The 12,244-nt window shown below is 33.2% G+C and overlaps 1 protein-coding gene across 8 annotated transcripts in view; it reads right to left on the bottom strand.

The window, feature by feature from the left end:
* The window catches only part of LOC143078649 (nephrin-like), a 91,581-nt gene that overhangs the window by 21,995 nt on the left and 57,342 nt on the right, over positions 1 to 12,244 (bottom strand). For all 8 annotated transcript variants that reach the window (XM_076253504.1, XM_076253503.1, XM_076253506.1 and 5 more), the window contains 5 exons: positions 5,107 to 5,292; positions 3,873 to 4,205; positions 3,083 to 3,373; positions 1,267 to 1,557; positions 852 to 977 (listed from right to left, as the gene is read on the bottom strand). In XM_076253504.1, coding sequence (XP_076109619.1) covers positions 852 to 977; positions 1,267 to 1,557; positions 3,083 to 3,373; positions 3,873 to 4,205; positions 5,107 to 5,292 — 1,227 coding nt within the window. The remainder of the gene's footprint in view (positions 1 to 851; positions 978 to 1,266; positions 1,558 to 3,082; positions 3,374 to 3,872; positions 4,206 to 5,106; positions 5,293 to 12,244) is intronic.

Here is a 12,244-nt window from a genome sequence, read left to right as displayed (position 1 = left end):
AAACTTGTCAATTATGCAAAACTTTATGACGTCATTTACCAGATAGAGGGGATTGTCTGTATCCCTGCACTATAAACGTTCATTAAGCGTCTTAGTGATCTTCATTGTGCAGGATAAATTAGAAATAGTATTTGATCTGTAGGTACTTAATCACAATTCCCTAATGATAGCAGTGCTGAAAGACAATAATGAGAATTCCATTTGCAGAATAATTCCTGCAATGTAGCTTGTTGTCTGCTCAATGGTCTGGTTGTTGTCTCTTTGACACATTCCCCATTTCCATTCTCAATTTTATTATACTTTTCCAGTCACTTGCTCAACATTGGAATGGAAGTGACAACGCCCCTAAACGCACGAATGAACTTCACTAAAACCAAAGTTTTTGATGGAAATGCATCGAACTCGAAAGTTGTCTATTGTTTGCACCTGTCCTAAGTCAGGAATCTGATGTTCAGTAGTTGTCCTTTGTTGGTGTGGTTTATAAGTGTTTCTTGTTTTTTATGTAGATTAGAATGTTGGTTTTCCTGTTTGAATTGTTTTACATTAGTCATTTTTGGGCCCTTTATAGCTTGCTGTTTGGTGTGAGGCAAGGCTCAGTGTTGAGGCCGTACTTTGCCCTATAATTGTTAACTTTTTATACATTTTGACTCGGATGGAAAATTGTCTCATTAGCACTATTACCACAACTTCTTATTTATTTCTCTGAACCACTTCAGGGTGACAGGTGGATGTTATTTTATGTTTATGAACCACTTTAGGTTGGCAGATGAACCACTGCAGGCTGACATGAGGATTTTATAGACATACCTTAGAACCACTGCAGGCTGGCAGGTGAATTTTATTTTACATACCTTTGAACCACTTTAGGGTTGCAGTTGGATTTCCGCCACTTGATACACACTTCAGGCTTTTGGCAGAGCCTGCTGCGATGTAGTCATTGGGGTTATAACCCTCTATAGCAGGTCTTCCTGGGGGGTCTACAATACAAAACAAATGAACAATACTATATCTTTGTTTCTTATCTGTGCTTGATGGTCAAAGTTATTTACTAATTTACCTTAGAAGTCATTGGAAAAATTCTATAACAGATTGATATTTGGTTATGTGTAACAGTCAACGATTATTTCATAACAGATAGACCAATGGTTTAAGTTAACAGTCAAGCCTATGGTAAGATATTACTCATCTTACTACATGTTGTATTTCAAAACTGACAAAAGATGATTTCGTGGCAGTCATTGTTGACTTTATATAAAACATACTTACACAAAACACTTAGTTCTATGGTGCTGACAACAGTACTGTAGTTAGCTGCCTGGCACATAAACAAAACAGTAGGCTCCTGGTTTGTAAGGGTAACAGTTAAGGTTGATGTAGTGATGTAACCTCCCTGGTCAGAAGCTTCCACCTGTTCGTTAGCTCCAGCCACGGTCAGTCCTTTAGACAGCCATGCTAGATTAGTTGGAGGGTTAGTATTTGAGGATGTACATTTGAGTTGTATCTGCTCTCCTGCCTTCCCTAACTTCTGTCCTGTGATGGTTACAGACTTTGGAGGAACTGAAATAAACAAATGTTGTTTATACTCATATCAGTCATGCTAGTGATGGTAATTGACCACTGGACTGAAGGAGGACTAGTACTTTAATCATTTTAGTCGAAAGATTTCTAAGGTGAAAAAAATCATACAATAATTCATTGAGTGATATTAAAAATATCAGTTTGCACATAAGTTGAAAAATATTTTTGTTATTCTGACCAAATTCAGCTTTATGTAATTAACTCTGCAGTTTTAAAAACACTGATATGGTCAAATGTAAGCCTGACCAGTCAAAGTCAGCTTAGGTAAATATGTAAAGTTTAAAAACACAGATGAACTCTATAGAAAAAACCTGAAAAGGTCAAATGTAAGCCTGTTTCTTGTTTCTCTTTTTAATACAGATTAGACCGTTGATTTTCCCGTTTGAATGGTTTTACACATCATTTTTGGGGCCTTTTAGGTGTGAGCCTAGGCTCTGTGTTTAAGAACGTACTTTGACCTATAATGGTTTACTTTTATAAATTGTGACTTGGGTGGTGAGTTGTCTGATTGGCACACATACCACATCTTATTCTATCTATTGAATAGAGAGTTGTCTCATTTGCAATCATACCACGTCTTCTTATATCTACTGACCACTTGAAGTCAGCTTAGGTAAACTATGAAGGTTAAAAAACCTTGAAAAGCTCAAATGTATGAAAAAAAACATATCCACTTCTGGACCCTTGGTCATAGTTTGATAGATGGCACTAAATAAGAAGAAAATAACACTACTAAAACTATATCCACTTCTGGACCCTTGGTCATAGTTTGATAGATGGCACTAAATAAGAAGAAAATAACACTAATAAAACTATATCCACTTCTGGACCCTTGGTCATAGTTTGATAGATGGCACTAAATAAGAAGAAAATAACACTAATAAAACTATATCCACTTCTGGACCCTTGGTCATAGTTTGATAGATGGCACTAAATAAGAAGAAAATAACACTAATAAAACTATATCCACTTCTGGACCCTTGGTCATAGTTTGATAGATGGCACTAAATAAGAAGAAAATAACACTAATAAAACTATATCCACTTCTGGACCCTTGGTCATAGTTTGATAGATGGCACTAAATAAGAAGAAAATAACACTACTAAAACTATATCCACTTCTGGACCCTTGGTCATAGTTTGATAGATGGCACTAAATAAGAAGAAAATAACACTAATAAAACTATATCCACTTCTGGACCCTTGGTCATAGTTTGATAGATGGCACTAAATAAGAAGAAAATAACACTAATAAAACTATATCCACTTCTGGACCCTTGGTCATAGTTTGATAGATGGCACTAAATAAGAAGAAAATAACACTAATAAAACTATATCCACTTCTGGACCCTTGGTCATAGTTTGATAGATGGCACTAAATAAGAAGAAAATAACACTAATAAAACTATATCCACTTCTGGACCCTTGGTCATAGTTTGATAGATGGCACTAAATAAGAAGAAAATAACACAAATAAAACTAATCTTCATACAAAGAATACTTACAATGGACAACAAGAGTGACTTGTGTTGTCAGAGGTAACTGTGTTGCCTGATTGGATGATTCACATCTATAAATAGCATCATTGTCTAACGGATCAGCAGTAAATGTCAACTCGTTTGTAGATTTACCATGACCAATACTAAAGGAATAGTCTAGCTTCTTATCATTCTTGAACCAAACCACTTGTGGAGCAGGATTCCCTCCTACAGACTCACAGATCATACGAACTGTATCCTTGGCTCTTACAGGACTTTTAGACTGGTACCCTGTTATAATAGGGATGGCGGGGGGATCTGTAAAATAAAAGTAAATGAAAATATACACCCTATTTGATTTTGGATTGGGGATATATTACAGTAATGTGAAATGCAGATGAAAAACTGAAATTGAGGCACTTTGCCTTTGCTTTTGTTTCATCAATATATTATCACATAAAGCTTTCTTTTGCATTGAACTAAGAGTATAGTGTCTGGATAAATGTTATCAATAGATCACACACAAATTACTAGATCAAGGCTTTTCTGCCCCTGGTATGAGCAGATTACTACTAGCTCTATCTATTAGAACCTATACAAAACATGGCATAGACATTGATCTATATCATTAAGGAATTTTCATGCCATAAGTAGTGGTATAATGCTAAATCAAAACTATTCACCTCTGTCTACCAATTATTGCAGAAGAAATTTACCAAATAAATATTTTTTCATGTAATGTTGCTTTTCCCATGTCCATAGTTATAATCTAATGTTTACTTTGAGTTAACCGGCTACATTTATAAATCAGACTTACAAAGAATATTAAGTGTAACCATGGTCTGTAATGTTGAGATTGTGATAGCTTCATGTGTAGCTCGACATGTGTACACAGCTCCCTGTTGCTCATTCCTGAGATCTCCTCGTATTGATATAACACTCTTAGTATTCTCCCTTTTATCACCTTGTATTGGTTCAGTAATATTAACAATATTTGTGGTAACAAGTCGTCCATTTTTATACCATTCTATCCCAGCACCAGGTCTGGCATTCTTAGCGTGACAAGTTAACTGTAGTATCGGTGTGGATTCATTAACATCCACTTTTGTACCATTACTATAACCATCAATCTCCACAATGTCTGGTGGAACTGAAATTATTATCATTAATTGGATATGGAGTAAACCTGTAAACTTAGATCTCAACTGTAGTATATTTACTGTTCTTTTTCAGATATATCCAAAAGGTTTACAATGTAGTTCACTGTTAATAGTGAAAGCCTTACTAAGAAAATAATCACCTGTTATTGTCATGGTAGTACACTGTAGCTCTGGACCAATGGACCATGAGCCATTTAATTTTCTAATAATATAATCAGCATAGTTTAAGCTCTGAGAGAAGCCTCGGTAGCTGTGTGGTCTAAGTAGTTGAACTACTATATCAATAGTCAGTCAACATTGAGGTTGTGTATAGGAATCCCATATTGATCAAGTGAACTCTAATTTCAATTGACTAGGATTGTTAGTTTGTTAGTTTTCCTACCAAAGGTCAGATGTTTTCTCAATGTACTCTGGGTTCCACACAAATAAAAAACTGATCACCACAATAGCACAATAGTATTGAAAGTGGCTTTCAACCCCAATCAATCAATCAATCAATCAAGCTCTGAGTGGAGGTAACTAAGGCTCTGTACCTATCTTCATCAACATAATATCTACCTAATTTTGTCAGGGTAGCTCAAGCTCTCATTATGGAGGTCACTCAGGCTCTGTACCTATCTTAATCAACATATCTACCTAAAATTGTCAGGGTAGCTCAAGCTCTGTACCTATCTTAATCAACATATCTACCTAAAATTGTCAGGGTAGCTCAAGCTCCGGTTATAGAGGTAACTGAAGTCCTGTATCTATCTTAATCAACAGAAGCTCTGTACCTTTATTATGCATTATAATTACATGTACCTAGTATTGTCAGGGTAGCTCAAGCTCTGTGCCTATCTTAATCAACAACAGGAGCTCTGTACCTTTATTATGCATTATAATTACATGTACCTAGTATTGTCAGGGTAGCACTAGCTCTGAGTGGAGGATTGCCATCGCTGGGTAAAACCTGGCATTCAAAGCTTCCATCATCTGACAACTGAGTATTGACAATATGTAGATTAAACTCATTGATGTCCCCATCTGTGTTGGTTATAACAGAATACCTGGTAAAGGCAGGAATACTAGGATCAAATCCTGAAAAATAGAAATGTGTATATACAGATCACAGGATCCAATAAATTCATTAGGTAATATATAAGTTACAAATAGGAATATAAGGTCAAATCCTCAACAACAATAATACATACCTGTTGTTACATGATGAGTGCATCATGTGTATTGATATTTGTAAATTGAAAAATACAAACACCAATATGAAAGTCAAAACAGGGGCAGATTCAGCCATTTTCAAGAGGGGGGTTCCCAACCTAGAATAAAGGGGGGTAGGGGTTCAAACCATGTGTCCCCATTCAAATGCATTGATTGTCCAAAAAAAGGAGGGTTGTTACAACCAGACCCCGCCCCTCTCTGGATCTGCCACTATAAAAGCTGGTATGTTTGGAAACTAGATGGGTGATTTGTCAGTCCCAATCTGCAGCCAAAGTTATCGATTAACATTTGATGGAATCTTCAGCATCAGTCAGTTAAAAAAAATCCAACTAAAAGTGTGTTCAATTTGCATTATTATTCTGCTGAACTAGAACACTTTTTTTTAAATTTTAAGAGGCAGCTGAAGCCTGCCTCTGTCTGCAGGATTTTCTCAGTGTTGAATACCCATTTGTGGCCTTCAGTTTATTTCTGCTCTTTGGTCAGTTGTTGTCTCTTTAACATATTTGAAATCATTTGTCCTAGATATAAGGGTCAATACAATATGGTTTAGGAATGCAGGGTGATTAGGTCCACAGTTTTTATGCATTTCCTTAATTATCCAGTGATAAAATACAGAATGTTGACAACTTTCTCTAAATAATAAAAAGACGGACTAATAAATCCACTTTGTTTAATTCTGAGACATCCATTCTTGTTTAACCAAGGATTGGATTTGATTGTAAACACCATAAATATAATTCCTCTCTTTTAAACATTTAATATCACTTCACCTGACGGCAAGATCGAGGGTCAAATTCCATTCAAGGAAAAATATCACCTTGGTAACTGTAAAATGTTTCAATATGTAGTATTTAATATCTTTTTGTCCTAAGGGCTAGCAAGGTTATATGTTTGATTAGATTTCAGGGGCGAAGTTAAGATTTGAAGTTTTTTGTTTTTTGTTTAATACTGAAAATATGCCAGAAGAAACGAAATGATTTAATTCTGAAACCATCTACTGTCTATTCACTTTATTTGTGGAAATCTAATTTAGGTTGATACTGTCGGTAAACATAAACCAAGATTTACATGTTCAAAGAGTTGTATACAAATGTACAATTTTCCCTCAATTCCATAAAATGTGTACTTACGAAAACTAATGAATGTTTAGTTACGAAATCATTTATATAGTTATACCAACATTTTCCATATTATCATATAATATAATTTTCCATATTTTTTATAGAAAAACTAATCGAAGAATTCAAATAGAGAAAAATATTCAACGAATGACCGAACACCACATTAATTCATGAATGCGCATAGCGCATGAGTTAATTATCAGTGTTGTTTGGTCACGAGTTGAATATTTTTCAATATTTGAATTCTTTAATTAGTTATTCTTTTTATTACAATGGCAAATATTTTTTTTAAAAGAAATTAATGTAAAATATGTAAGGAACTATATCTTTTTTCTACGCATTCACAATTTGTTTTGATCCGCCGTTATCAACGTCTTGACAACGCCTATTGTTGTATAACCACGTTTATTTCACATGTGAAATTATCGGTTTTTATTTAACTGGGAAATCAATGTAATTCATTGCAACCAATGTAATATAATTTTCCATATTTATATTATAATATAATTTTCCATTTTATTATAATATAATAAGATGTAACTACATCAATGATAAGGGCATGAAAACTGATATTCCTAGATTTTACCGACTTATTGAGGGCCCCAGACAGTCATAAAAATCACTGTTAGAGGTAAGAGCTATCCAAAACCCTGAGTGCTATTGACAAACTCCTAGGCTAGTGGTACAATCAAGTACTGCAGTAGACAGTAATGGACTCTGGCACTGATTACTGGGTTATATACTCTCAGGTGTTACAATGAGTAAGATATACAGTTGTTTATAAGTTGCACATTGTTTCAAAAAGTACTGTTTAGAAAGTGTCTAGTCTACGACAAAGTACACTCAGCTTGGCTGCAGATAATGATACCATTCCTCACAAATCAAAACAAATGTTTTTCTATTAGAAATATCTTTTAACCACAGAACCATAAACTCATTATTGATAATGGATTATGGATTATTGATTATTGATAATGGATAACATTGCATCTCTTGCCTATCTTTGATCCCTGACCTTGGCCACTGGTGTAACCTTGGATAGATAAGTGATGCAATGTATCCTTCGGGTTGTTGTCTCTTTGACACATTCCCCATTTCCATTCTCAATTTTATTATTATCATATTGAATGTATTGTTAAGAATCTCTATTCTAAAGTTTTCCAACTGTTTTCACTAATCTGTCAGCTAGTATTTCACTTTTAAGATCTACAATGAAATTGAACCATTCTGTTAGAATGATCAGATTGTTAACAGTAAGGAAGGGTGTCATGTGTACATTATTAATGGCCAGATTGTTAACAGTAAGGAAGGGTGTCATGTGTACATTATTAATGGCCATTTCTAGTAATTAGTATAAATCACATTTACAGTCATAACTTATCACTGTATCAGTATATGACAATATCAATTGCTATTCTATCACCTCTTATTTCTTGTACAAATTGTATATGCAAATGGCATTTTTGTGCAAATAGAAACAAAGAAACCTAATCTATAATTTTTTTTTATGTAAATTAGCTATTATGATGGGCTTTCAGAAAGTAAGCTCAACCCCATAACTAGTAAATGTAAAATCTGAAATTTATAAAAAATTGTGAGACAAATATTTTTTATTTAAATTACACAACATCTAACTTCATCCCTCTCTTGGGCAACTCTTATATGGACTCCTCATATATGAATTTACTGGTAGTATAAACATGATAATAGCCATTTACTATACTGACAATTCAATGATTGTACAAGCCTGGAATCAGATAAACCTATCACAATGGGAAGTCTATAGCAGTGAACCCAACAAAATTCCTAGCACCATCAACTCCTATAGTGTGAATGAAGAGAAAAATTAATTACTGTATGTATACCTTTAGGTGCACACCATTATATCTTTATGTATGTTTGTAAACCTATTGGTGAAATGCCAAACTTCTCAATTCAATTACTCTCCTTAAAGTGTTTTTAATGATAGAAAATTACAATACCTCAAATTACAGTGGAAACTTTAGGATTAATACAGGAATTTTTGTAACTAATTATGTTGAAATCAATTGAATTCAATGTAAATTTGAAAATTTGATAATATGTATTATTTTTTTTCTACAATACATGTTTAGAGTGGTCGTGTGACAGGACTTGTGGATTTAATTAAAGTGTTTAAGATATGTTAATACACCTGGATGGCAGACTAAACACCCCTACTGATACAACAACACCTGCAAATGGAATTTAACTTTTTATCTACCTCTTATGTTTGCTTTTCCAACAGGAATCTGCAAAATGTTTACTATATTCCATCTGGGGTTCATTGAATAAGTTTGCAAAATATTTGCTTGCATAATGATTTAATATAATAAACACTGGAGTTAGTAATAACATATTTCTCACTTACTTTGAGATCCCTCCTAAAAAACAACATACATAAAGCCTCAATAAAAAGATCAACCTTAAAAATAACATACTAAAGCCCCAACAAATTTAGGATCACCCCTCTACAATAACATTAAAAAGCTTCAACCAATTGGAACCCCCTCTATATAATTACAAGCCTCAATAGATTCAGATCCCCCTTCAATTACATCATTGAGAGTCCCCCCTATAGCTCAGTATTTTTTCACATTTCAAACAATATTTTTCTTCAATGGTCAAAATAACAATTACTGACAGAACTGTACATATCAATATTATGTAGTCAAGTGACCTATACTGTCAATATTCATGTATAATATTAAAAACTTGATACAAAATATCTGGGAAAACATGGATAACAGAAAAAAAAGGAACCTGTTAAATTGTATAGAAGTGTCGGTCTTTTATCATTCATATTTCATTAACATAAATTGTCAGAAACATGCATGAAATATTTGCCACTGGACGTTAAGCAACAATCATCAACATATAATTTTCCTGTGTTGTGTACCATGGAAAATAAATATTTTTTGACTTCGAAATTTTTAAAGCATTGGATCTGTTTTGTTCATAAAAAAACACCATGAAGTAAATTCAGAATAATAAACCATGAGCCATCAATTAACACCTTGTAAAAAAACAGTAAATTCAATATAAAATGGAGAAAAAAATCACACTTAATTCACTGTAATTATCAATAACAAATAATTGTTGTCACTTCTGTCAAAAAATCTATAAGTTCAATACCGCAGGGCACTCTGTTACAATGGATGTTGCTGTAAATCTTAATTAATGATAGTAACATGAGTTATCTCCCATGAGCTATACATTCATGAGGAAAACATACTTCTCGTTAATTATAATCAGCCAAAATGATTAACAAAACATGAGAAAAAGCATTTCTGAAGACAACATTAATGTCCTCTTCCTATAACCTCGGTGTTATGGACACAAATATTTAAATTCACAAGCATTTGGGCCACAATTGGCACACTAGCAGATAAATATTAGCATCATGAGTGTTATGTAGAGTTATGTTTAGTGACAATATTAGAAGCCTGGTATCTTTGATGAGTTGGTGTCTGTGAGATTTAAACTTGGTTTTGAAAATTATTACTGTAACTTACTGACTCGATATTAGTGGAATAGTAATATTATGGTCCTCTCAGATACCATTTTTTCCCTTGGGTACGCCTCAAGTCAGGGCAATAGTAGCTGCGGAACCGTAGCTCTTAGGTCCTTATGTTATTTTTTACCGCAAATAGTCAAAAAATAACATAAGGAACTAAGAGCTACGGTTCCGCAGCTAGGGCAATAGTTGCATCTCAGGGGACAATAAACTTACTATTCCACTGCAGGTACTCAGTCAATAATTATAAATCGTTATATATCTAGAACTTCCATCTCTGAAACATTCATAGGGATAAGCTCAATTATTTGTATAATTATGTACCTAATAGTAGATTAGCAGCAGGGACATGTCTTCTGACTGGGAGAATATTCCTGTATTAAATAGAGGTCAAGAAGTTTGCGTTTCTTGCACTTTCAATATAAGCCATCTGAAGTACAGAAAAAAAGCTGGATTTCTTTATTACTTTATTAGGAGAAAGGTGACTGCTCCTTATTACTTCAGATAACAATCAAACTTATCAATATGGTGTTTGTAATGACTAAGTTTACATTTTTCTAAAGGTTTTCATCAAAACTACACATTCATGATGATTTTTATCTTTTCAAATCATATTCTTGTGACTCAAATTCAATTTAAACTTAAAAGCATTTTAATTTGAATTTAAATTCTAAAGTAGATATGTAATCATGTGAATTTTCTCACCAGAAACAAGTATTTAACTTCAAAGGTTTTCTTTTGACACAGGTAAAAAGTCACCTGGTATGGTGATGATTCGTGTGATGGACACACGTCAAACTCATGCCATTTGTTGGCCTTTGCAGCTTTAAAAAAAATGTCAATAAAAAAACATTGGCTACTAAATAAATCGTATAAATCTCTCTGCTGGGTGTTGAATTTCTTTATATAAAAAGACATTATTTATTTTTGACATTGTTTCTAGTGTTCAATGATGATAAATAATTCTGCAACTGAAGTGCGTAAAAATCGATGAGGACTTCTAATGTCAGATAGCAAATTATTTGAATTAAAGAATCTCTGTGATAAATATGTGGTTGACTGACATTTCATTTCACACTAATTCCTTATGGAAGAAAGAACTAAGAGCTGAGTGGACATGATAAATTCTTAGGAAGAATAAGCTTGACCTCAGTGTTACACCAACTTTTGTCAGATAATTATGAATTCTAAGGTCATCATGTACAATTTCATTACAATCCAATAATATTAGCTGAAAGTTACATTCGTTTATATGTACTACAGAGAAAAACTATCAGGACTTAAATCAAGTGTAAAAACAAAGTGAAATTAGTAATGGGTTTGTAGTCTCTGTAGCCACAACAATAAGGACACAGCGTGATCAAAGAAAAGTGTATTCTGATAAATTCTCTCAATATCAAATTGGTTTATCTAAAACACAGCTTAGAAACTATAAAGAAAACATATCTTCATAGTAAATATGATTGCTCTCAGAAAACAATTAAAACCACTATCTAATGTTGATTATCTTATGGTATACATTGTATATAAAGCAAGAAAAGGACAATTATTTTCTGAAGTTGTTATCTTTTGTTTTGGCCAATCGTCAACACCTTCATTAACAAATAAACAAGGAGAGTTACTCTTACACAATGTTTTTATACAATGCTAATTACTTCTTTATTTCAAAATAATCTAAAAAAAAACAATTTAATCATAAACTGGACTTAAATATGTGATTATTATGGAATACCTATCAACGATAATTAAGGGAAAAACTCTAAATTAGCACGTTAACAGATTTGATGATTATATTTCTAGCCCTATTATAGATTTCACAATAACAATTATCTTTTGATATGGGAACAATTAGTTAATTTGTATCGTCAGCATCATAGTCTGAAAGACCATGTAATTAGAGGCAATATTTATTTTGCTTCAGTGGAGTGAAGAGAAAAAGTAATCTATGGAGGAATCAAGTAATAATGGGATGGTACCATGTGCTAAGAAAATACCAATATCTGCCTGCAGCATTTATCCAAATCACATTTTTGTATGCCAAATTCATTTTCCTATTAATTTCCATACAGCTTTTCCAATCTTTTGATTAACTGGCACATCTCAGATATCTGATTTGGTCGAAAATGTCCTCTTTACTTAATTGCTATTCTTCTAGAAAAAT

This window comes from Mytilus galloprovincialis, chromosome 6 (assembly GCF_965363235.1).
Source record: "Mytilus galloprovincialis chromosome 6, xbMytGall1.hap1.1, whole genome shotgun sequence".
NCBI classification, from domain to species: Eukaryota; Metazoa; Mollusca; class Bivalvia; order Mytilida; family Mytilidae; genus Mytilus; species Mytilus galloprovincialis.
Note: the sequence above shows the minus strand (reverse complement) of the source record. Positions and strands in the feature narration are given on the sequence as shown.